Raw genomic sequence first — 25,433 nt, forward strand, 5'->3', positions numbered from 1 at the left:
GCACTGGCACTGGTACCGGGTACTGGCACTGGGCACCGAGCACTGGCACCGGTACCCGGCACTGGCACCAGGCTCTGAGTACCAGCACCGGGTGCTGGCACCAGCACTGGGCACCAGCACAGACACCGGCACCAGGGCCAGCACCAGCACAGCGCCGGGCACTGGGCATTGGCACCAGCACCAAAGGAGCTGCGAGCTTTAGTTCTGGCTGCAGGGGGAGAAAAAACCAGCCTGGGGCATTGGCACTGGGTACAAGGGGAGCCCCAAACAGTACGGGGCTTGGTGCTGGGCAGGGGGGAACCCAAAATGGTACCGAGCATGGGCTCCGGCCTGCACCAGCAGTGGGATCTGGCAGCAGGCACGGGATGCTTGTACTGGGGGATCTGCTCCAACACCAGCACGTAACGGGGGAGCCCCCAGCAGCACCGGGCACTGGTCTCCAGCATCCCCCTCGCCGCCACCCCTGCCCGCAGGACAGGCTCTTCTCCCCTCCGCCAGTGCCAGCCGGCCCCTCCGCGCTGCATCCTGCTGGTTTTGGGGCTGCGGCGGAGCTGGGGACGCTGCCTTTTGCCCCAAGAAGGGTTTCTGCCTGGTTTCTTCGTGCTCCGCTGCCTGCAGGCCTGGGCTGCTTCCTGCTCGCACGGGGCCTCTCCCCAGCAGGTCTCCTTGAGGGCCGGGGAGGCCGTGGCAGGGTTTGCACGTGAGAAAGGAAATCGCTGCTCAGATGCAGGATGAGTAACTCCAGCACCCCAAATCCCACTGGCTATGCAGACTTCCTTATTTCTGGTAAATCAGCGACAAGCATGTGAGGGCTGCCCCGTGTCAGGAGCGCGGGGCCAGGGCTGCCTGAGCGGCAGGGAAAGCTGTGGCTGCGCCAGCCCAGGGAGCTCCGGAGACAGAAGCAACCCAAAATGCAGCACTGACGAGGACAGCACGGTCCCCAAGTGCCACCGCAGCTGCAGCTCCCGGCAGAGCACAGCTGGGTTTGGGCAGTGGCCGAGGCTGGGGCTGCTGCAGGACCGGAGGCCAGCCCTGCATGGCAGCGTCTGCGGGGTTTCTCAGCACCCGCCGAGCACCCGTTCTGCCAGGACACGGTGCCCAGCGTCCTCTCCTCGCTGCTGCAGTACGGGGCGATTGCACCAGGCCCACCATGTGAAATGAGCTCGCCCACCCTGTTGGGATGATGGCAGTGCCCTCTCTTGCTGCAAATCCCAGGGGCTGGCACCACGAGGACCGCAGGCACGGCTGGAGGAGCTCCGCACCTTGGCCAGCAGCAGGTCCCCAGCCCTGCCGCAACCTCTTGCACCAGAGGGACAAGGAGGATGGGAGCAAGGGCAGGGGAAAGGCAACGGGGGAAATGGGGCACTCAGGGCAATGGGGCACCCAAGGGCAATGGGGAACCCAAGCACAATGGGGCACCCAAGGGCGACGGGGCACCCCGGCAGGAGGGCAGGCTGCTGCGCGGCACAGCGGTGGCGGGGCAGGAAGCAATACGTGCCGTGCTCATTTCTGCTTGAGCGCTCTCGCCAGCCTCATGGGATCTCCTGGGCTTTCACTTTCGTTACCAGTTAATCTTCTGCGGCCTGAAAAAACTCTGGAGGGAACTTCAGCGGGGCGCTCAGGGCTGCGCACGGCCGGCACAGCACCGGCCACCGCAGGGAAGCCGGGAGAGAAGGGCTCTGCTCTCCTTGCTCCGGTGGTGGGAGTGTTGGGGCAGGATCGTTACCAGCCTGGTTAATGAGCCAGCAATTGCAAATCGCTCTGCAATCATGTAGGAGCACGGCCCCATGTTCTCACCTCCGCATTATTATTATTATTTTTTTTTTGTCTGTTGCTTTTGTACTGAAGTCTTTCTCTTGCTTTCCAAGGAGTGCAGCAGTGGGAGCAGGAACACAGTGGGATGCTCTGGACTCTCTTTTCCTGCAGCCACAGCTTTGGTGAGCAAAGGCACGGCCTTCCCCTGGCCTCCACGGCCTCCAGGCCCTGGGGCTGGGTTTTCCTGCCGACGCTGACACCCCCAGCCGCAGCCAATCTCCAGTCCCAACTCGCAGCATCCAAAATATCCAAGAAATAAATGTCTGCAGAGCGAGCAGGCACCACCCCAGCACCTGCTCCGTCCAAAACCAGCTGCAAAATGCTGCTTTTTGGCTCATTACCCCCTGCAATGTCCCCAAAGCATCCCAAAATTAACGCTACTGCCTGGGGGGGACAAGTGCCAGCAGCCCCGGGTGCTCCCAGCTCGCACTGAAGTGTTTCCTTGCCTGCTCGGTTACGCTGGGGAGGCACCTCCTGCACTCGGGGCTGACACATCGCTGCTGAGCTGCTGCCAGCCAGCCCTGGCCGCCTTCCCCAGTGCTCCCACTGCGCTCCAGACGTCGTGGGGAGGTGAGCCGGGAGCCCGGTGAGCCGCAGACGGACTTTTTTTTTCCACTAAGACAAAGGAAAAGAGAAGAAATCAGCAGAAGGCTTGCACTCCCTGCCCTCTCTGCCTTTACTAGGAAAGCTCCCACTCCACGAGTTGCATCACACGGACAAACGGCTTTCACAATCCCTGGCCCATGAAACCTCCCAGCGCTGTCAGCCAGGCACTGGCTGCTCCGGCCGAGAAAATCAAGGTCGTCGGCACCACCAGCGAGGGACGGGCCCCGGGGCAGCAGCTCCTGGTCTTCAGGAAGGGCACGAGGCACATGGAAAGGCCGGGAGATGAACACGCACCTCTGTGTGTTCGCTCTCCTCTGACTTCTTCCACCCCTTTCTAGTAGGGAAAAAAAAAAAAAAAAAGGAAGAAATTAACAATGGGAGAGAAAGCGGAGTTCCTCTATCCCGAAAGGGCAATGGAATCAAATCACATGAAAGGAAATCTCAGGGAAAACACTGAGCTGGCTGGCAAAAATGTTACAGGAGGGAAATTTTCTTTTCTGGAGGGAGGACAGGACCGGGCACACCGCGCATTGTGAGAGGGCGGCCCCAGCCCGGCCCTGCGGCTGCGCTGGTGGAGGCTCTCCAGGATCCATCCCGGCAGGACGGATCCTGCAAACAGCAGGGGAGGCTCCTGGGGCGCGAGGCCAGCCCTCGGCTCCCACCTCTGCCATTTGGGGCTGGGAGCCAAGCAGTGAGACCCCACGGACGGGAGAGGTAGCGCTGGGGCCGAGCTTCGGCATCCCCAATGGCACAGGGCACAGCGGCGCCTTGGAGAGGGCCGGGGAGGTCGTGTCCAGCCCTCCCCGTGCAGCAAAGCACCCAGCACCTCTCACAACGGCCCTCGGGAAGCCTCAAAAAGCATCTGGGAGGTAAACGGTGTCCAGGCTGAGCTGTGGCCGAGCGCTTTGTCATCTCGGATGAGCTCAACAGGATGCCGGGTGATGCTGCGCATTCAGGGGAGAGAGGGAGCACGGGGCTTCATAATTGATTTCCTAGAAAATTGCCTCTACTGCCTCCTCTGTTTGGAGCACGAGCATGAGGAGCACAAGCGCAGTGGCCTTCTCCTCTAAGTGGCATCTCGAGGGGCTTAATTATTTTTCAGGACTGGAAGCATTTATTTAGGCAGCTGCTGGAGAGGTCCCGAGGGAGCTGGTTGCTGCCCTTCCCTCTCTTCCCCAAAAGCCCTCCCAGCATGTTTTGTAAGCAAGGCTCCTCTGCAGCCCTCGGCGCCACTTGTGGGATGTGCATGGCGCAGGGCTTCATGTTCTGAAGCACAAAAGCCATCGAATGGGGCAGCTGCAGGCTGAGCCCCTGCTCAGCACCCCGGTGCTCATCGGGAGGATTCACCCAGGAGCGCGGCCTCGCCTCCGCCGGGGCTCCCACCCGGTCCCAGAGATGTTAAGTCCAGAAAAATACACTGTGATAATCCAGCCCGGGTAACGAAAAACAGATGAATCCCCAAATTAGTCACAGCTTTGTGCTTTCCCACTCCAACATCCTCGGTTTAAAATGCTCGGCGAGGGCGCAGCCGCGGGGAGGCTGCGCTGGCACCGCGGGGTCCCGCTGCTGCCGGCACAGTGCCCGGGTGCTGCTGCTATGGGTGCTGCTGCTTTGGGTGCTGCTGCCCTGGGTGCTGCTGCCCTGGGTGCTGCTGCTCCGGCTGCACCCACCTGCAGGCAGAACCCCGCAGTGGGGCTGAACCCTGCGGTGCCCCGCGAGCCCCAGGCATTTCCCACCCCGTGTGGATTTCCCGGCACTGGTACTGCTCTCGGTCCTGTCCCCACGCCCCAGCCCTGAGTCAGAGCTGATTCCTCCCAGCCCCCTGCACCGTGCAGCAGGACCTGGGGACCCGGGGACCCGGTGCCACCGATTGCCAGCAGCCCCCCCCTCGCCGTTTCTCCCCGTGCACCCACCCAGCTCCCATGGTCCCAAAGCTCCCCGCACGCTGCGCTCGGGGTCTGCCTGACCCCGCTGCGGCACCGGGGGCCACTCCAGCGGGCGAAGCCTGCGGGCTGCTCTCATTTCTTTCGGGCCTCCTCACGCACACACGCACTTGGGAAGGGGCCATTTCCTGCAGCGCCGACTTAGTCATCCTTTGAGGTTCTTCCCATCCAGCCCGTGCCAGCTGCCCTCAGCAGCGATTTCCCCGCCGCAGAGCACGGGGGAGCTGGGCACCTCCGCAGCCCTGGGGAGGGACGGGGAATGGGCTCAGCAGGGCACGGATGGGCACGGAGGATGGGGACGAACCCAAATCTGCAAACGGGGCAGCAAGGGCACCAAGAGCTGCTGCTGGCTTCACCCGGCTGGCTTGGACTTTTTGCTGCCCCGACCCTGGCTGTGCTGGAGGAAGATGCCAGAGGACAGCATGTCCTGGGCACGGAACAGCTCTCAGGCCTCCAGATTTAACTAAACTGGGCCATAAATCACCCTCTGGGGAGCAGGGGGGTACACTCAGTGCTGCCAAAGACGGGGTGGCCGCTGGGCGCAGCCTGGTGGCCCAGGGCATGGTTGTCCCCAGGGACTGGAGCCTGACACGGTGGGGTCGGTGCTGGGAGCCGGTTGGGTTTATTTCTGCTGTGACCACTCCGGGAGCCGCATCCTGCCGGCCACCATGGCTGGGAGACGTGCAGGAAGATCTGGTTGGAGGCAGAACCCCGGGGATGGACAAGGGATGGAGGCCACGAGCTGCTGGTGGAGAGCAGGGGATGGAGCTGGGAGCACGGAGCTGCCGTGCGGGGTGGAGAGCGAGGGGCCCGGGGCACCTTGGAGGAGCTGCTGCAGTGGAATACCTGGAAGGGCATTCGGTCCGAGGGGGAATTTCCACAGGAAACCTCTGCTTCCATCCTCCCAGATTCAGCTGAAAGCAACCCTAGCGAATGCTCAGGCTCAGCAGCCAGGAAGCGTTGAAGCCCGGGCAGGAGCTCTTTGTTCCCTTGCATCGTTCATCCAGCTGGGAAAAAAAAAAAAAAAAGCCAGCTTTCTGCTCACGGAAAAACACAGAGAAATAACAGCCAGCACGGGGTCCGCAACGCCACCAGGAGCCCTCCACCAGCCCCATAAATGCTGCTGCCCGCAGGGGTCCCATCCAGCACCCACGGCCCAGCCGGCACCAAGGGCAGGAGCATCTGGCCAGGGGTGTTGGGAGCGGGGGCTCAGCGGGAGCTCTCGGCCCCCACCTCGCACCGGTGCCGCCGCGCATCCCCGCGCTCCCCAGGTTGCCACAGAAACGGCTCGGGCTCGGGCGGCTCCTGCCATAAACACGCTGCTGCCGCGGGTCAGCCCAGTTCAGCATCGCCACCCCAGCCTGCAGTGAGGCCTCATGGAGCCGGGGGTCCCTGGTGTGGGATGCACCCGGTGTGGGATGCACCCGGTGCGGGGAGCACCCGGGCCGAGCACAGCTGGGTTCAGGCCAGGCTGCAGGAACGGGAACCGGGGCCGAGGCGGAAGCAAGAAAAGCAGCAAAAAGCAGGAACCCGAAAGCAAGAGCAGCCCCAAGCCCCCCCCCCCCCCCCCTCCCCAGGGACCCATTGGTGTCCCTGCAGTAGCTGGAACTGGAGGAGCAGAGCCGGGGACAAGCCGAGATCCCGCTCATCCTCATGGGGCAGCGGGATGGCGACAGGGACACAGCCCACGGGACCGGCACCCACTCTGGGGGGGCTGCGGTGGGAGCCCGGGGTGGGCGAAGCACCAGGAGCAGCTCGGGGGTCCCCCATGCTCAGGGACCAGTTCGCAGCCCCCTGCCCAGCCGACGGGCGCGCAGAGGGATGGCCGCACGTGGTGGCACTTGGGGACCGCGCTGCGCCCGGCTCTGACCTCTGCCACACCTGGCAGCGGGCACCGCCGCCACCGAGACCTTGCTTGGCTCTGCTCTGCTGCGTATTAAAGTTTGAGCGTGATGCAATGTTTGCCTGTTGCTTTAGGAGGTTGAGGAGGCAGGGATGGCGCTTGGCTGGGGCAGCCGGGGCTCGTGCTCGGCAGCTCAGCACAAAGCCGCCCTTGTGCGTCGAGCTGGCGGCGAGGAGGGAGCTCAGATGGGCGGCCGGAGCCGCGTCCCCGTCCTCACTTCAGGTTTCACCTCGGTGGCCGACAGAGAAAAAGGACGGAGGAGACTGCAGAGCCTCTCCCCCTTTGCAGAGCAGCAGGTACGGAGCGTTTTGCTCGCGCAGAAAGCCTCGCCGAGCTTTGCAGGGCTGCAGGCTCCGCAGTGGGCACGGGCAGCGCAAGTCTTGGCTTGGGGGGCACAGGAGGATGGGGGGAGCTGGGGCTGAGCACTGAGCTGTGCACAGAGCCAGGGGCAAATGTCCCTGCCCGCCCCGTGCTCGGGCACACGGCGCCCCGTGCAAGCAGCCTGCATGCCCGGGAGGAGTGCGGTGCCCGGGGGAGCTGCTCGGGCTGTCCCTCAGCCCACTGGAGATGCCCCTGGCTTTGCAATCCAAACCTGTGGCATTTTGGAAACCCCAAGGGCACCCTGGGGGCACGGGGATGGGGTCCTCCGGGAGGGCGAAAGGGGAGGCCAAAAAGGGAGGCCGGCTCCATCGGCCGGAGGAGCAGGAGCCCCCCTGGGGCAGCTGCCCCGAGGCCGGGCTGGGCAAGGGGCAGGCTTGTGGTTTTCCTGCCTCATTGGAGCCGCCGGGGTCATTGCAACAGCAGTCAGGGAGCGGAGGCGCACGGCCCAGCGGCCCTGCACGTGCCCTTCTGCTCGCTCCGGGCTCACGCAGGAGCTGGGCACCCCTGGGCAGCGCTGCAGAGGGCACGGCAGGGCCGGTGCTGGCACCCCATAGCAGCCCGGTGCTGGCACCCCATAGCAGCCCGGTGCTGGCACCCCATAGCACCCCGGTGCTGGCACCCCAGAGCAGCCCGGTGCTCAGTGCTGAAGGCATTCAGACCGACCTGGGGCTGGGGGGACGCAGAGCTCGGTGCTCAGGGGCTGCCGTTCCCGGCCACCAGCCTCCTCCAGCCCAGTGTGGGGTGGGCACAGCCTGGCTGGGCACAGAAACCCTTTGGGGTGCAGGGAGGGGATGCAGCGCCCCCCAGAAACAGCCCTATCGCCCCGATGTCCCTGCCACGTGGTGCTGCCTGCAGGCTTGAGCGCCGTGTAAAACAGCCTGGGGACAGCAAAGGAGCACGGGGACAGGCAGCGATGGCATTGCAAGAGCACCCCAAATCCCGGTCCCCACCCCAGCATGACGGGGACCTCCTGGAGCAAGGCAGAGGCACGGCTGCGGCCAGGACCCCGCGGGAGCTGCCGGCTCCGCTGTGCCCACGGCCGCTTGCTGCGGGTCCCCGCAGCGCAGGGCTGCCCTGGCAGGTGGCCGCCCGTCCCCACGGGGCCACCCCTGTCCCTGTCACGCGAGCGTCTGCAGCCCAAGCAGCTTATCCGCATTTGGAAACCCCTAATCCCTTGCCGCGTGTTCGACCCAGACGCCGTCCCCGCTCCCTCCCCGCTGCGCGGCCAGGGGCCGGAGGGGAGCAAAGCCGCTCCAGTGACCTCCTTTCGGAGCCACAAACAACCCCACACCCCACAGCCCACCCCAATGCTTCCAGGGGACAGCAGGACAGAGCCCAGGCCAGCCAAACCCCGGGGTGGTTTTGGGGACCAGGCTGACCCCAAAGTGACAAGAGCACGCTCCAAGCTGAGGTTTGCCGGGTTCTCCCCAAAACCCAAGCCCTGGGGCTGCAGCAAGCCCTGCCAGACCCCAGATTGCACGCTGCCTGGTGGCTTTGTGCTGACGCTGCCCCGTCCTGCGACTTTCCTGGGGTCCGGCCCCGTGGCAGAGGCAGGGCAGGGGATGCCCGCTGCGGGGCCAGGGAGCTCCAGCGGCTGCCTTGTGCTGCAAATCAGGCCGCCGCGCTTGCCAAGCGCTCTGCCAACTGGAGCATTCACAACAGCAACGATTGCGATCAGATTGGCAGCCAATTAACGCAGCCAATTAACCCGCGTTACTCAAGGGGCCAGGCCCCGGGGCTAACGAAGCGGCGCGGAGCAGGTTGAGGCAGGGATGCAGCGGGGCATGTGGGCACACGGAGATAAGAGCTCCCTTATCTGCTACGGGATGGGACTCTGCGTTCCTGACCCCCAACAGCTGGGGTGAGCCCGGGGTTTGCATATCAGGGAGAAAATTCCCTCTTCTGGGGTTTTCCGCCCCATCTCGCAGCTGGGAACGGAGGGGGAAGGAGAGCGGGGCTGGGCGATCCCATAGGGGCCAGCTGGGCTGCACCAGGTGCCAGGAATGGGCTCTGTGACCCCAAACTAGGGGTCCGCAGGGTGACATGGAGGGGACAAGGGGGTCCTGAGGGGTCCACAGCGGGGCTCACGCCTGCCGCTGCATAGCCAAGATGGGAGCGGGATGCTGCAGGGGGGTGGCAGCTCCAGGGCCCCTCCGGCACCTCAGGGGAGCGCAGGGCAGAGGGGATCAGGGGATTTATTGAGCGTGACCTGCATGAAAATCCCCCGCTAATCCTGCCCCGACGGAGCAGTAATCTCTCCCTCTTGGTCTCGCCTGAGCCCCGGCCCCGCATCCATCCTGCCGCTGCCTCCACCCTCCTGCTCTGCAGGGGACATGGACGGAGGTGCAGCAGCTCCAGGGGGAAGCCCTGCAGGAGACCGGGGGGGGCTCAGCCCAGTCCTACAAACCCCTGGCCCCATAAATTCCACCCCCCCAGGGCTGCAGCTCCCCGGCGCAGGAGCGCTCGCTGCAGCCTCCGGCACCTCCCCACGAGAGGGCAGGGCAGGCCCACGCTGCAGCCCTGCAGGGCCCCAACGCAGCCGCCTTGGGCTAAAAACCCTGCAAAAAGGGGCGGGGGGGGGGGGGGCCCAACCCCATCCCCTCCACCCCCAGCGCTGCGCCCACCCTGGGAAGCGGCCCAAGGACCACAAGTTCCGAGATGCGCGGGAGAGCCGGTCGCTTCAGAGCCTTTTATTTTGGAGAAAGTTAAAGCCTGTAGATACAGCAATACAATATACAAAAAAATAAAATTTTTTACAGTATTGAAAGTTGCCCAGGGCTACGGTGACTGCAGCTGGAGGCAGCTACGCGCCAGCACGGGGACAAGCAACGCGCATCCCCCCTCGTCCCCTCTGAGCACCTACCGACTCCAAAGGGCCACCGTCCTGGCCCCAAGGGGGGCCACGACCAACTCTGCAGCCCTCTTCCCCCTTTCCCGGGGCACGGGACGGATCCTGCCCTGCCCACGACACTGCCCTCTGGCTCCCTGCCTGATCCCGAGCAGCACAGCCCAGGGGGGCAGGAGGGCAGTGCGGGCACCCCGGCGCTACTATGGGTAGAAAAGCCAGAGCCGTGCCCCGAAGCCACCAGGCAGAGCCCCCCTGCCCCACAGCGTCACGGGTACGGACAGCTGAGCATCTCTCCCCCCCCCAGAACCAAGACCTGCACACCCCCGTGCTGCTGCCCCCACTAAGACGTCTCTGCTGGTACCAGCACCTCTGGGTCCCACCGCTCTGCCCCGAAGTGCACGCACCCCCGTGCCACCCCACAGCCCCCGGTACCAAAAGGGGCTCCCAGCTACTCTCACGCTGCCTCTCCCCGCATCCCCTTGCCCACCAGCATCTCGTTCAGACCGGGGCTGAACCCAAAAGCCTGTGCACGGGAAGGGCAGGAGGGCTGCCCCGGGCCGGGGGAGCACAGAGCAGCTTCTCCAACCCTCCTGGAGCTGCAGCATCACCTTCCTACGGCCCCCAGCAGCCTCCTCCCCTTCATCCGCCCCGCTCCCTCCAACCCTCGCCACCTCCTAGCATCACAGCCACAGCCACGAAGCCCCCGAGGAGCTGCAAGCCCCCTGCCCGGGCCACCACGAGCCATGTCGGAGGGGAGAGGGCCGAGCCCGACCACGCACCGCTGGTCCCAAAAGAGACCCGAGATGCAATCGCTGCGCGCACACGGGCACGCGCCGGTGCTGGGACACTTCGCCCCCGTTCCCCAGGGGGCTCTGCCCAGCAGGGAAAGCGGCCGTGCCCGGGGCTGCCGCATCTCACCGCGTCTTTCTGCCCGCGGCAGGAGGGCAGCGGCCAGCACGGGCAGCTACCGAAGCTCCCTGCTCCCGGCAGAGCCCCCGAGGACGGGGACGGACAACTGGGCTCAGCGCGGAGCCGCTCGCGGGTCCTGGGGCCAGCGGGAGGCGCAGAGGTGAGCCCCCTCCGCCAGCTCCCGGGGGGCTGCTGGGGGGGACCCGTGGCACAGCGGGTGACCCCCCCCGGAGGAGATTAGGGCTGGCTGGTGCCCTTCTCAGCCCCGCGGAGGAGAATCCAGGCTCGCAGGACGGCCGCGGGGTTTTGGGCGCCGGTGGTCGGGGGAGCAGCGTTCAGCAGCACGGCAGGGGCTGCGGAAGCGTTGGTAAGAACCGAGGCTGCGATTGGAGGCTGAGAGGCACTTGAATGAGCAAAACAAGGATAAAAAAAAAAAAAAAAAACCTGGTACGGAAGGAAATAGAAAAAGGTTCGACCCCCCCCTCGCCCCCCCCCCCCCAAAAGAGACAACAACCAGCACCACCGCCGAGAGGGGGGTGTTCGGGCGGGTCAAAGGAGGAGGCGGTGGCAGGGATCACGGCCCCCAGCTCCTCCCGAGAAAAGGCCCAGAGCAGACGAGACCTAACGGGGCGAGACCGGGGGACGACGGGGAGCCGGGCAGCCCGAGCCGGGGGGGCCCCGCGAGCAGGGGGCAGCACGTCACATCGGTGAAGAAGCGCACTCCGGGGTCAGCTCCATGTCGAAGGTCAGCGACTCTGGGGGAAGCAAAGGCGGGGGGGGGGGGGGGTTATGGGGGGCCTCATCCTGATCCCTCAAGGCTCCAGCCGCCGCCAGGCTGCCCCCGGGTGCTGGGTCCCCCCCCCAGGCTCACCGAACTGGCCGCCCGCGTTGGCCTCGGCTCCCTCGCTGCTGTTGCCGAACTGCATGAGCGAGTCCAGGGTGCGCGGGGACATGGGCAGGTCGATGGTGTTGCTGAAGGAGGTGCTGGCAGAGGGAGGGGAAAGCAAAGAAACCACCCGAGTCAGGGCCTGGCCGGAGCTCTCCGACACCCCCTGCCCTCCCCCCGGAGGGCCCCAGGGCGCAGTGCAGCCGGGCTGGGAGCTCTCGGGGAGGAAAGGGGCCCCCGGAGGGGGAGAACGGGCTTCGGGAGCCTGGCTCAGCACCGCTGCGCTCTCCCCCTTCACAGGCAGGGAGCCCCATGGCACCCAGGGCAAAGCAGCTGTGAGAAAGAACCCCCCCAGCCAAAGCTGAATGTGTTTAGAGACACCCCCGGGAACACTTACGGGGTGACACAGATGAACTTGGTCTTTAGATAGGGAGCAGCACCTGCAGGGGAGAGAGCAGCCTCGTCACCAGCTGCCGGAGGAACAACTCCTGTCCCCAGAGGGGCACAGCCCTGCAGGCAGCCCCTGCTCAGCCCCCAGGCACTGCCCGGACCCCGCAGGGTCCCCGGACCCTCCCGTAACCCCCACGGCATCCCCCTGCTGGAGAGGGCTCTTCCACCACGGCGCCGTCCCTGCAGCCACCCCGCGACCCGTCCGAAAGCAGGCAGGAGCCATGCTGAGACGCAGAAAGTCAACGACTACCTGAGTCGGTAGCTTCCGAGTGCTCCTGGCTCTCGGAGCGGCAGTACTTCCCGAACGCCTCCTCCTTGGGGATGTCCGGGTACAGGTACACCAGGGGGGACACCAGGATGTTGGTGGCGTCCATGATCTTGTAGCCCATGATGATCTCGGCGAACGACATGCTGTTCAGCTGCTGCTTGGTGTAAGGCTCCACGGACTGGATCTGGGTTTTCCCTGTACAAGGAGGCTTCAGACGCAGGGCAGGACACCTGCGCTCCTCGGGAGAAGGCAGGGACTTTCCTCAAACACCCCAGGGACGGGACAGAGCAGCCTGGGGAGGCACCCGGCAGGGGCAGGACAGACCCGCACGGCGGTTTCAGTGCCACGGGAAACGGCACCACGTGGCTGGGGGCACCCAGGACGCAGAAACCAGCAGAAAGGGCACCCAGGCTCAAACAAATAACCGGGGAGAGGGCCCAGCAGGACGAGGACAAGGGAAAATGTCTCATCAGGGGGCCCCGAGCCCCTTCTGGAGCGGGGAGCGGCGCGCCCAGGACGACGTACCGCTGATGTCCTTCTCCACCCAGGTGAAGGTGATGCCGCCCTCCTTGCTGCTCTCGCTGAAGCGCAGCAGGAAGGTGCCCGGAGGCTTGGTGCTCAGGATGGCTCGCTCCCGCTCCTTGCTGATGAAGCCCATGATGTACCTGGGGGCAGGGAGCAAGGCCGGGCGGGAGTCAGGGCACCGGGGAAGGCGTCCCAGGGCTTGAATCCTGCCGGTTCTCCGCACGGGCAGCAGCCGCCAGCAGAGCCGCCGACATTTAGGGGATGGTTTGGGGATTCCCAGGGGTTTTCGCCCTGAACCGGCCGCCAGGGCTCGGACAGAAAAGGCAGCCCAGGAAAGCTGGCCTGCCCCTGAACCCCCCCACCCCCCCGATCAGGACAGGACTCAGGGGTCCCCAGCTGAAGGTGACCGGATCGACGCTAGCTGAGGCTCACCCTTCGTTCCACAGCGCCAGGATGTATTTCTTCACCAGGTCAATGATGTTGTCCAGCCAGACCCAAAACGAGAAGCCTTTCCCAGCCATGTTCTCCTGCGGAAGAGAGCAGAGAGGCTGGGAGGACAGCTCGGAGGGGGGGAGGCGGCCAAGCGGAGGCACCGGGGGGAAGAGGGAATCGCACCTTGCAGAACTTGGCCCAGGTGATCTGACAGCCCGAGTAATTCACACCTGGCCCTGGCAGAGAAGAACAGGAGCATCAATTTTTGGTTGCCACTCCCAAAATTACCAATTCCAGACAGCAACTGAAAGCTTTATGGTGTTTGGGGGGGGAAAACCAAGCAGCTAAAATCGACAGCTTCCTTCCCAGACACCCTGATCTTGCTACTGCACCGCGTTTTTACAGGCAGGGAGCAGCCAGGAGGGGTGGCAGCGAGAGGCAGGACGCCCACGGCAGGTTACCGAGAAGTTTTTCTGCCAGCGTCGTCAGCTGCTCGATGCTGAGGCCTCGCTTGGTGGTGGAGGAGAACTGCCAGCTCAGCACCTCCGCCACCTGGTCCCACGTCCCGATGGGGGGCTTGGTGAAGAAGTTGACGTTCTGCGGGAGGGAAAACGCAGCCCCTGAGCAGGACGAGGGGGCAGGAGCAGGGCCGGGTCCTGAGCCAGCCCTGCTGATGGGGCTGAGCAGTTTTTCTGCCTGCCAGCCAGGACGCTGTGGCCCGAAGCAAGCCCTGCTCCTCTGGCAGCCGCCGCGCGCTGCTGGGCCCTACCTTGGGGTTGTTGGTCAGCATGTTGTACCACAGGATGGACGCCCAGGCGTTGGGCATCTGGCAGATGTTCGAGATGACCACCACGGGCAGCGAGTGGGTCTGCAAAGAGAAGACACGACCACGGGCTGGGACGTCTCACCGACCCACGACCTGAGCTCCGTGCCCCCTTCCCAGCCAGCCTCCCCAGCCCAGACACATCCAGCAGAGCAGGGCACAGCTCGGGAGAGCCCTCGGGCTGCAGATCTGCCTCCTGGGCTTTACCCCTGAGAAAGCTGAGGGCACCCCGAGCTGCTCCTCTGCAGCGAGGCACGGCCCGCAGCCGTGCAGCTAACCCACGGCTCACCTCCAGGTCGATCTTCAGCCCCTGGTGATACACCTCCGTCTCGAAGGTGATGAGGTGCAGCTCCTCGGTCACAATCAGCGAGGCCTGGGGGGGAGGAGGACACGGTGAGCCCACGGGAGACACCTGCCCTCAGCCCGAGGCACGGTGCTGATGGGGTCCGGGCAGGCAGGGCCGGGCTGGCAGCTGCCAACGTGCCAGGGGGTGCCACGGACACCCCCCTGGAGCAATCCCTACTCCCCCCACGGTTTAACTGGGAGGAGATGCAGGGAAGGAGATGCAGCGATGGCTCCGGCTGCCCTGCGCAGAGCTGCCAGTAAAGGGCTCTCCTTGCCAGGACCCCCTCCCCCAAAAAGAAAACAACTTACATCGCAGTTGGCTCTGCCTCCGTTCCCGCACCGCTGCTCCCGCAGGGTCTGCGGAGGGAAGGAAGAGGCTGAAGCATCGCCACGAGGGCGCACGGCCCCGGCAGGAGCAGCCCCGGGGGCTCGTGGCACCTACCAGGTGCTTGAACTCCGCCGAGAGGCTGCCGTTGTTGGACTCCTCCATGTTCATGACCTTGGTGTTTGTCCCCAGGATGTTAAACTTCCGGGACCTCAAAAGAGGAAAAGACACAGCGTGGCCGGCGGCCTCCTCGGGGCGAACGTGCGGTAGGACATTTGCCAAGGTTAAAAGCAGAAGCAAGCAAGCAAGCAAGAAAAAAAAAAAAAGAGAAACCATTGCGCTTACCCCCGCAGTGCTGCGACATCACCAGAGTCCCTAGGAAAGGGAAGAGAGACAAGCTGTCACGGCCACAGCCTTCCTGCACTGGTGGGGTGGGGGACAGCGGCACGGCATCGAGTCCCATGACCCCCCCAGGCTGTCCCCACAACTTGGGAATGGATCTCGGGGACCCACGGCCACCCTGCGCCTTCCCCTTCTACTTGGGGCCACGCTGGCCCTAAGCGCAGGAACACGTCCGACCCCAAAACCTCTACCCAGCGCTTCCAGGGTGAGAGCACAGGACTCACTTGTCGATGCAGACTTTGATTTTCAGCTGGTAATTCAGCTCCGGAAACTTCACCAACAACCTGTGGAGAGAGCAGAGCGCGAGCATCAACATCCAAAGCCCAGCAGGACGCGGCACTGCCCGGCTCCTCTGGCACCCCTAAGCCCCTCCGCACACAGGGCTGTGGCACGTCACCCCGACACCCGTCCCCAAAAGGGGACTGCTGCTCCCCTAAGCCCCCCAAAGAGGGCTTGTTCTGGCTGCTGGCTGCCCACATCAGGCAGATTTTGCCCCGAGCAAACCCCATCTGTGCTGCTCCGCGGCCAGAGGCTGCCTCGTGTCAAAGAGGGGCACGAAGGGGTGGAGAAGAAGCTCGAGGTGTCATTGCAGGGGCTCCCCGCAGAGGGACGCAGGCCAGATGAGAGGCTTCTGGCCGGGGTGTGCTGACGCTTCCCGCCGGCCGCCCCCGCAGCGGGATTTACCAGAACCCTGCCTGCCTCCAGGAACACGGCACAGCCCCGGCCAGCAGCCACGGTCCCTGCCCTGAGTCACCCAGGCTGCGCTCCAGCAGGACCAGCCTGCAGGGAGCCCTTCCCCTCCCGGGGCGAGCTGGAGGCTGGGTCCGCAGCAGCATCCCCGGGAGAGAGCCCCCGAATTCCACCCTGCACGGCTCCTGTCCCCCTCCTGCAGCACGGAGCCAGCGACCGACCTGACTTTGGTGGTGAACTGCACGCCGGTTTTGATGACCAGGGGCCGGTCGGGATGCATGGGCATGCAGGGCTGCCTCTCCACCACGAAGGCGCTGTAGGAGACGACAAGAAGCGCCGTCAAAGCTCAGCACCCTCCCGGCACGCCCGGTGCTCGCTCCTCAACGCGCTGCCCGCGACCGAGGAGCTGCCCCCGGCTCCCTCCCAGCCCCCGGCACCTTTTCATCAGGTTCCTGAAGAGCTCCACGATCCGCTCCTCCAGCATGGGCCGGTGCTGGACGATGGGGTCGCCCTTGTAGGACACTTTCTGTTGCAGCTCTTCCAGCTTCTTGATCTGCTGCCGGGTCTGTAGCTGCGATTCGGCGAGAGAGGTTATCCTAGGGGAGCAGGAAGAACCAGCGTTAGCTCCGGGTGCTGAGCACCTGCACAGCCCCAGCCTACAGAGCCCTGCACAGCCCCAGCCTACAGAGCCCTCCTCTTCCCTTGCTCGTGCAAGAGAGGCCGCTCACCGTACCGAAGCAGCAGAGAACAGAACGTGCCTGCAGCTCCCAGCTCAGGGCATTTTTCTAGGCTGTGCACCACGAAAGAAGCCTGCCTGCGCCAAGCTCAAGGGGCACAGCAGCCAAGGGCTCACGAACGGCGGTGCTGGGCTGGGGGCTTCTTACACCTGAACACCCCACGAGCCTGGGGCTCACTAGCCCAGCGCTATCAGGATCACTGAGCAGCGATTCCCTCTGTGCCTGCGGGCATCAGTGACCGCTTTGCCAGGACGCTGCCAGAGGCAGAGCTCATTTCCACGCGACCGCTGCCTCCCTGGGGACCGACACAAGCCCCAGGCGGCTCTCTTACCAGTTCTCAAGCCGGTCTAAGCAGATATTTGGTGGGCCACCGATGCAAGCAATTTGCTGCCGTCTCTTCCAGTCTGCCAGCTCCTCGTCTGCCAGCATCTTCTGCACGTACTCCATGGCTGACAGCAGGCCAGCCAGCTCGCTTACAATACCCTGTCCAAAAGGAAAGCAGCCCTTCAGCTCCCTCTGACATCCCCCAAAACCTGCAAGTTTCACACTCACGAGACACGAAGTTGCCCAAGGCCGTATTTCCAGGGCCGCTCCACGCACAAACCCCAAACCCACGTCCCAGATAAAGGCACTTCCGTGCCCCGGGGGATCTGGAGGGCCAGGGGCAGGACGTACCCTTCGCATCTGGTCCAGCGCGGTGAGCATCTGCTCCAGCTGCTGCATCTTCTGCCTCGTCACCGACTGATTGTTCCCGTTCAGATCCTGCATGTCTGCGTGAAGAGGAGACAGCGCTTCAGCCGAGCACACTCCTCCTGCCCTCCCAAACGTCACGCAAAGAAAAGACTTCACGGCTGGCTGCGAAGGAGCAGGCACTCAGAAAGGTGTCAGTATTTTAGCGGCGATCTCCTGCTGCCAGCGCTGCCTCCGAGCACCTGGCTGGCATTCCTGCACACCCAGCAGCGCTATCACCTCCCCGCAGCCATTCTCCCTTGGGGATAGAGCTCTGGTTCAGCTCCCCCAGAGGCTACGTCAGGGGCAGAAACAAAACCCAAGCTCTCTCCAATTAACATGCAAATGCCCGGAGCGTAAAACACCCCCCAAGCCTGGGGAGGAGGCAGGAAGGGCTGGAACATGCCCCCCAGCGACGTTCTTTGCAGGAACACATTTTGGCTTTGCCAGATGCTAACGAGCTTCCATTACCCCCTTGGCTTTTCAAAGTCTTGTAGTTAAAATCAAAGTCATCCTGGAGATTCTCCACCACTTTCATCTTCTGCTCCAGATCCTGCAAGGCGAGAGAGGCAGGAATTTGCTCCAAGCACTCAATCCCGGCGGTGCTCGGGGAGAGGAGGCGGTGTCTGGGCAGCACGCTTACCTGCACCCTCTTCCTCACATCCTGCAGGTGCTGCTCCAGCATCTGCTGCTTTTCTGTCACCACGGCTGCTGTCGGATGCGTCGCCTGCCCTCCTTGCTGCGGAGGGGACAAGGGGGGCGTTAGGAAGGGGCCGTGACCTGATGGGACAAGGTTCTGCAGGGAGGGTCTTTGTCCCCTCACTAAAAAAGCCAGGGGCAGAGCGCCCAGGAGGCACCCTGGAGAGCAGAGGGTCGGGTGCCCTTCCCTGCAGCCCGCCCATCCCTCTGCACTACCACTGCTGAAGGCAGCAAGCTGGGGGGGCTTCAGGCTGGAGCTTCCCAGTGGCACCGGGTACGTGCCCAGCGCTGCGGGGCGGGCGGCAGGATGGTGGCCCCAGGACACCCGAGCCCCTTACCTGGGCTGCGGTGGCAGCCGTCTGCAGGAGCCGGGACTCTTCCCAGAGGCAGCGAGCCACGATGCGAGCTATTTCCATCGGCTTCTCCAGATACCTGCTCTGTAAAACATCCAAACCCTCAAGGTTAGCCTCCAAAACCCAGCTCCCGGCGTCCCCGCACGCTCACGAACGGAAGGTTTGCGAGCTGTGCCCAGGAAGCCGCTGGGCACCCGCGCCCGAGGGAAAACCGAACGGGGACCTCCTGCCTCACCTGCAGGAACTGCTTGATGCGCCGCAGGTTGTGCTGGTACAGGACGTTGGACTCCTGCAGGAAGCGGCTGTACTGCTGGTCGATCTCCCCCAGCAGGTTGTGGAACACCAGCGTGGCGTGCGACTCCTTGTTGGCGGCGTACGCCCTGCGCGGGGGGAGAACGAACGGCGAGTCCCGGTGCCCCGGGGGCAGGGGCATGGCAGCACCCAGTGTGCCCCCCGCGGGGTTTAACATCCCCAACCGACACCGGGACGGCAGCCAGAGCAGGCTCACGTTTGCTCAGCACCAATAAATGGAGCCAAGCGACCGCAGGGTGCTGGAGGCGTCCCGGATTCGCGCACGGACAGCACGCCCCAGCACCGCACCGGTCCCCCGTGGTCTCCGGAGGGGACGCAGGAGCTGCTGCTCCATTTCATCCTCGTTCACAACAGAGGGCGAGGGAAACCAGCCCCGGGCAGGGACAGCCCTGCTTTGGACCTCCCCTGGCTTGAGGTCTGACACCACACACGCAGAATCCCGCTCCCTTTTGTGCCACGGGCATCTCGGGGAGGAAAAGCAGCCCAGCCACGCCAAGAGGAGCTGGCAGAGCTCCCCCGGGGCTCCTCGGCACCCGCCAGCACCCAGGCGGGTGTCCCAAGCACGGTCCGTGCAGCAGAGTCTGGCAGCGCCTTACCAGTCCTGGCTCTCAATCCACGGGGCCAGGAACTGCCGCAGCTCCATGGGGAAGCTGTCGCTGTAGAGCTGGTGGAGCTGCTCCAGGTAGCGCGTGTCGAGCTGCTGCAGCTGGTTCCACTGCGCCATCCTGGCCGGCTCCGGAGACCTGGGGGGGGGGGGACAGGGGGTGGGTCGGTCAGCACGGCCCCCCCCCCCCCCCCTCAGCCTGCGGGAAACCCTGCACGGCCCCGAGGGAAACGGAGAAGAACTAAAAGAGAGAGCTGGGACCGGCCGCGTGCCCGAGGGGCTGAGGCAGGGGGCTCTGCGGTGACCCCAGGCAGGAGCAGGAGGGGGCTCCCTGCATGTCCTCAGCTCCCAGCGAGGCAGGACCGCAGCCGGACGGTTTTCCCCTGCCCTAAGGACCCATGAGCACACCGGCGCGGCTCCGTCTCGGCAGGGAGCACAGCACAACGCAGCAGCTTGCCGTGGAAGCCGCAGCTCCCCGCGCGCTGAGCACCGGGACGGCTTTCTGCTCATCCCAGCAGCTGGCGTCTGGCGCCTGGGGGGGGGGCTCGGGCACCGCACGCAGCCCCCGGCCATCACCCCCTTGGCCGCGTGGGGAACGCAGCTCGCACACTGGGGCAGAACTGGGGAGTTCGAGACGGCAAAGCGAGCATTTGGCATCGCAGCGTGGGGAGCCCTGGCTCTCCCCTCCACCGAGCTGGAGCTGCCAGCCCCGATGCCCACCTCCTCGTCCCCGCCGAGCCCCCGGGGTCCCAGCCCCGATGCCCACCTCCTCGTCCCCGCCGAGCCCCAGGGGACCGGGCGCCCCCGGCTCCGGGTGCGGGCGCCGCTGTCGTCACCAGCACAGGGCCCTGCGTCGAGAGGAGGCGGAACCACAGACCCAAACCACAGCGCCAGCGAGGGCATAAGTGAGCAAAAAAAAGTGCGTGTTTTGGGGGCGGGGCGGGGGGAAACCCTGCTCGCACCGGCGGTGTTTGTGTGCCAAGCACCGAACCTGCCCTGTCCCCGTGAGCCCAGGCCACACGGGGAAGACACACCGGGGCACCGGGCTGCTCGGCACGCAGCAGCACCGCACCAGCTCCGGGGTCTCGGCGTGAAACCCGGCCGAAAATGAGCAGGCGAGGCAGGTTCTGCTGCTGCCGGGGAGCTGGAGAAAGCCCGGGTCCTGCCCCCCTGCCTCTGCACCCTGTGCCAGGAGATTAACCCGAAACAGCTGAGGTCGGAGCAGCGGGCCCAGGGCGCAGAGCTGCGCCCCCGGCCTCTCCCGCTCGATTTCGGGGTCGCGCAAACCCGGAGGACTTGTACAAGCTCGGGCAGGCCCGGAGCCGCGCTTGGGTTTCCTCGCAAAAAAAAAAAAAAAAAAACAAACCAAAACAAAAGCCATTTCCCCGAACGCTGCCTTCAGCCAAACTTCCTCCTAGAGAGAGAGGCACCAAAGCTTTCCTACCTTCTCGCCGGGGGGAAGAGGAGGGGTGTCGGGCATGGAGGTGGCCAGCGAGAGGTGCGGGGCTGTGACCCGGCGCCCGTCCCTGGCACACGCCCTCCGGCCGTCCTGCGCCTGCTCCGGCGGGGCAGGGAAGGAGCCGCGGGGCTTACAGTAAGCGCGGAAGGCGGGGACTGCCGGGAAGCGACAGAAACAAGGAAGGAGCAAATTTCGAGCCCGCTGCTCGCTGGAAACCGAAGCGAACCCGAGGAGGGGACGGCGAGGCTGGCGCGCTCGGGAAGCGAAGGCGCCGGGCGGCCGCTTCCCCGCGGAAAGCCGCTCGGTTTCTCTGCCCCAGCCACCCCGGCGAGCGCCACGTCAGCTGGCGGGCGGCCGAGGGGCCGTGCCGCAGCCCAGGAAGTCGCAGGGAGCCTTACCCGAGGGGCGCAGGGGCAGCAAGGCGGCCGGGGGGGGGGGGGGGTGGGCCGGGGAGAAGCGGAGCTGCGGCCGCGGCACCACCGTCGTGCTCGGGGAGGACGCGGGTGGGAGGAAATCGGCGTTAAGCCCCATCCTCCCGGCTCCAGGACGGGCTGGGAACAGGAGGAGGCAAAGCAGCCGGCCCCGGGGGGCACTGCCGGGTGGGTTTTTATTAGGAAATAAAGAAATGGGCGAAGCCTGAACGCGTCCGCCCCCTTAGCTTACCCCCCGTAAGCTCCGGGCGCGCGGCCGGGCGCGCTCGTGCACGTTTCTGGCAGCACGGGGGACACGAGGGACGCTGCCCGCACCCGCGGCTTCGTCACGGCTCCGTGCCACCACGTCCCCTCCCGTCCCAGAGAGGCTGCTAATCGAGCCGGGCTCAATTATCGGGTTCTCCAAGGGGCTCCGACCACCGCCGGCTGAAATCAATGCCAGCTTTCCGGGTGTCTGCTGCACACAACCTTTCCCTACGTTTTTCGCTTGGTTTCTGTAAGAGGAGGAAAAAGGGAATATTGTCCTGGGCTGAGACGCGGGGAGATGGCAGGCACCCGGCGAGGGGCTAAGCGGGTTTCTACACCTCCCCGGGCACCACGCAGCCCGGCCGGCGGCAGCAACGCTCGCAGGACGTTGCACCACGGGGCTAGGTTCAAGGTTCAGCTGCGGAGGAGCCCCATGCGAACAAAGCCTGGGCTCGGTGCAGCAACGGGCGGGAGGAGGAGACAGGGGCAGGAGGCTGGAGAGAGCCAGAAGCTCCCCCGGCCTGCAGAGCTCCTCCGCGCTCAGGGCACGACCCGGCTCCGTTTAACGGGGCCTTTGCAACCCCAGGACTTTGGGGTTTTGCATCGCGGCCGCTTGCCGAGCACGGCGGCGAAACCCCCGTTTCGCAGCTCTCTGCCGGTCGTCCGTCTGCCTGCGGCAGCGCGGGGGGGGGGGGGGCTGACACCCCCGTCAGCTCAGCGCCGCCGCTACAGCGTGGAGCGCACGGCGCTGCTCCTGGTGCTGGTGGGAAACAAGCCGACAAACACGCGGCCGGCAAGAGCCGGGAACCCGCAACCCACCTGCGCCCAGCGCCTCCTGCCCTGCCCTTCCCTGATCCAGCAGGTACCCCCCCAGGGAAGCCCCGAGCCAGGCGCCGCGGGGCTGTATTCGAGCCCCAAAATGCCCAGGACCAAAACCCCAAAGCGGAGCAGAGCCTGGGGGCAGAGGTGCCGTGGTGGGGGGGGGGGGGGGGGCGCGCAGGCACGGCGCTCCCTGCCCAAACAGAAGTTGCGTGCGGCGAGAGGCGAGCGGCTCGGCCCCGTCCCACCGCAGGCGCCCCTTCGCCGTGCGGGCGGCCGAAGAAGCGGAGGAAGTCGCCGCAGACCGCGCACGCAACGCGAGGGAAAGCCGCCGCGGGGGATTTGGGCCCGCGTGGGAGCGGGGCGGCGGCGGCGGCCGGGAGCCGTGCTCGTGGGCAGCCCCGCGGGCTCCCTCTCGGCCCGGCCCGGCCTCGAGGGATCGAGGAGCAGGCGCGGGAGGCGGTGCTGGGTTTTGACAGCCCCCCAGCTCAACGCGGGGGGGGGGGGGGGGGGGGCCGGGGGGGGCCGGGCTGGCGAAACCCTTCAGGCGCTGCTGCAGGGAGAGAGGGCTGGGAACGGCCTCGGGATGCGATTAAACCGTGGGCCCGCGGCGAGCGGGACGGCTCCGCCGCCGGGGGTTGATCAGGGGACGGAGGAGAGGCCGGGGACGTCGGGGAGCAGCCGACGGCCTCCCGAAAGGGAGCTCCCCCTGCGGCGCAGCAGCCGCCTCCAGCAGCGCGGGGCTGCGGCTGTCCTCGAGGAAAAAGGGCCCTGGGATCCCCCCTCGCCGCCTGACTCGGCGGCGTTACCAAAAACGCCATCTCCTTCGCCCAAAACCCGACGTGGGACCTCTCTCCAGCCCGGCCCCGGCAGCGGGAAGCCTCCCTCGGGCAGATTTGAAGATCTGAGGCTGGGACCTCCCCGATCCCGCTCGTCGCTGGAGCGGAGCCGGAGCGCGACCGACGTGACCGGGGCCGAGCGCGGCACCACGCAGGCCCCGAGGTAAACGAACCGGCCGGAGCCCGGCGCGAAGCTGCCAAAAATCGCCCGAGAGCTCAGGGTCGGCTTTCGTCGGCTCCCCGGCAAGGGCAGAGCTCGGGAGGCGGCGCCGGGCGCCTCCGGGGAGCCGTATCCCGCGCGGGGCCGGGGAGCCGCCGTGCCGCGGCCTCGCTTCTGCTTCTCCGGCCTGGTGGCTGGGGACGTCCCCAGGGACCCCCCACCCCCCACCCCCGCTGCTTCCGGGGGTCCCGCGGGCAGCGTGAGCGGAGAGGAGACCCCCCCAAAAAACCACGGGGTCAGCGGCGCGAGCGCCGGCGCGCTCCGGACACGGGCCCCATCCACCGGCAGCGCCTCGAGGTCCCACGGGAGCAGCGGCGCTGCCCCGCACGGCGGCCGAGGGGCTGGTGAAAAACCCCCTCAAGCGGCTCAGCAACTGCTAATAAATGCTAAAAAAAAAATAATAAATAAAAGTATTAATTAACGAAGCAGCCAAGTGACCGCTCCGGGCAGGCGAGGGCTGGTTTTGAGAAGGGAGGATTTGGAGTAAAAATTCGGAGTTTTCCTCGGCTCCGCTCCGCCGGGGGGCTTCCAGAGGGAACCCCGGAGGGGGGGGGGGGGGGGGGGATTTGGGGAAGGGGGTGGCAGCAGCGGGTGGGGGGGGGGGGCTCGGGGCAGCCTCAGCGTGGGGCTCCCCAAACCCCCCCGTTCCCAACCGCAGCCCCGACCACGGCCGAGGCGCACGGTGACGGCCGCCACCGCGACGCCCCCGGGGATTTCGGGGTGCGGAGCGGGGCCCGGTGCTCCGACACAGGCGGCAGCGCCCCGGGGTGCTGAAGGGCCCTCCCGGAGAGCCCACCCAGGGCAACCCGGCCTCCCCGGGGCGGGGGGCGCAGGCCCGGGACCCCCCCCGCTCCCAGCGGGCGCTCCGTGCGGGCCCCGTCCTCCTCCTCCTCCTCCTCCTCCTCCTCATCTTCCTCCTCGTGCCGGGGTCGGCAGCGCTGGACGAGGCCGTGCGGAGCTGCCATGGGGTACGAGGCGGGCGCCCCGTTCCGGTCCCGCCTCCCACGGGGCCGGACACGGAGCCGAAGCCCGGTCCGGGACCGAAGCCCCCCGGTGGGACACGGCCGAGCAGCGCCAGCCGGGGGGGCACGAAGCCGTTCCCTTACCCCAAACCCAACGAGCGGCCGCGGGACCCTCGGCTCGGGGCCGGGACAGCCCCGGGGGCCGCCTCCGGTAACGCCCCCCCCTCCGGTAACACCCCCCCCTCCGGTAACGCCCCCCCCTCCGGTGGTAACCCCTCCTCCGGTGGTAACCCCTCCTCCGGTAACCCCGGTGCTGGCGGCCGCTCCCCGGTGCTGCCCCACCGCTCCCGGTGCCGTCCCCAAAGCGAGGAACCGTCGCCTTGGGGGGCCCCCGGTCAGTCCCGGTCGGTCCCCCCCCGGGGATTTGCCCCGTGCTTACCGGATCTGCCCCCGGGGCTGTCAGAGCGGGGCGCCGCGTTAAAACCCCCCGGGCCCCCCGAACCCGCCCCGGTACCGCAGGGGCGCAACGGGGAACGGGCAACCGGGGACAACCGGAGGGCAGCCGGTACCGGGAGGGGACGGGGCGGGTGGGAGAGCCCCGGTAGCACCGGCACGGCGCCCAGGGGGGCTCCGCAGCACGGGGACCTCGCGCCCGCGGCGGCCGGCACCGGGGAGCGGCACCGGAGCCGCGGTCCCGCTTCCCCCCGGTGCCCCCCGGTACCTCTCGGTTCCCCCCCGGTTCCCTCCGGTATCGCCCCGGTACCCCCCGGTTCCCCTCCGGTTCCCTCCCGGTACCCCCCGGTTCCCTCCCGGTACCTCCCGGTTCCCCCCCGGTGCTCCCCGCCCCCCCCGCGCTCACCGTCGGGCCCGGCCGGGGCGTGGCGGCGGCTCCCGGTACCGGCGACGATCGCGCTCCGCTCCCTGCCCCGAGTGACGCCACCGGAGCTGCCGCCCGCCCGGCCCCGCCCCCCTGCGGCGCGTCACGGCCCCTGCCAGCCAATAGCAGCGCGCGGCGCCGCGAGGGACGGGCTGCTGCGAGCCAATCCGCGCGGTCTTCTCCGCGGTGACGTCACGGCGGGGGAAGGGGGGGCTGCCCCTCGCTGGCTGTTCCCGGCTCTGCGCCGCCTCCCGCCGCGGGGCGGCGCTGGGCGGTGAAGGGAGGGAGGAGCGGGGGGGGGAGCGGCGGGTGCCGGGAAAAGCCGTGCGGGAAACCCGGCTGAGTTCCGGGCAGCGCCGTGACGTCAGCGCGCGGCCCGCCGCCGCCGCCGCCGCCGCCTCTTAAAGGGGCCGCGCCCTTACCGGGGGATCCCCGGGGTACCGGGACAGCACCGGCCCCGCACGGGGCGGCGGAGCCACGAGGCCTGGGGGCGCGGAGCCGAGCCCCGACGAGGCCTGGCTGCCCCGACCGGGCTCCCCAAGGGGCTTTTGGTGGCCTGGGGGGGGGGGTGCCCGGTGGCCCCCCCCCCCCCCCC

General features: G+C 66.6%; 1 protein-coding gene across 5 annotated transcripts; it reads right to left on the bottom strand.

The window, feature by feature from the left end:
- Positions 1-9,324: 9,324 nt before the first annotated feature.
- Positions 9,325-24,929, bottom strand: STAT3 (signal transducer and activator of transcription 3). 5 transcript variants are annotated; one of them, XM_035568444.2, is made up of 24 exons: positions 24,821-24,929; positions 18,978-19,124; positions 18,305-18,449; positions 18,055-18,153; positions 17,661-17,756; positions 17,489-17,570; positions 16,964-17,058; positions 16,620-16,771; positions 15,989-16,147; positions 15,773-15,865; positions 15,086-15,145; positions 14,805-14,834; positions 14,577-14,670; positions 14,444-14,491; positions 14,079-14,162; positions 13,736-13,834; positions 13,428-13,563; positions 13,150-13,202; positions 12,967-13,061; positions 12,535-12,674; positions 11,989-12,204; positions 11,689-11,731; positions 11,277-11,389; positions 9,325-11,160 (listed from the first exon to the last, which is right to left on the bottom strand). In XM_035568444.2, exons 2-24 carry the CDS (start codon positions 19,103-19,105, stop codon positions 11,105-11,107), a joined length of 2,316 nt encoding a protein of 771 aa, XP_035424337.1. In that variant the 5' UTR covers positions 19,106-19,124; positions 24,821-24,929; the 3' UTR covers positions 9,325-11,104. The 5 variants fall into 5 exon arrangements, with proteins under 5 accessions (XP_035424337.1, XP_035424340.1, XP_035424339.1 ...); XM_035568447.2 differs by having other exon boundaries at positions 10,781-11,160; positions 11,992-12,204; positions 24,821-24,912; XM_035568446.2 differs by lacking the exon at positions 24,821-24,929 and adding an exon at positions 21,108-21,369 and having other exon boundaries at positions 10,781-11,160.
- Positions 24,930-25,433: the final 504 nt, after the last annotated feature.

The sequence above is a fragment of the Cygnus atratus genome, chromosome 25 (assembly GCF_013377495.2).
Source record: "Cygnus atratus isolate AKBS03 ecotype Queensland, Australia chromosome 25, CAtr_DNAZoo_HiC_assembly, whole genome shotgun sequence".
Classification (NCBI taxonomy): Eukaryota; Metazoa; Chordata; class Aves; order Anseriformes; family Anatidae; genus Cygnus; species Cygnus atratus.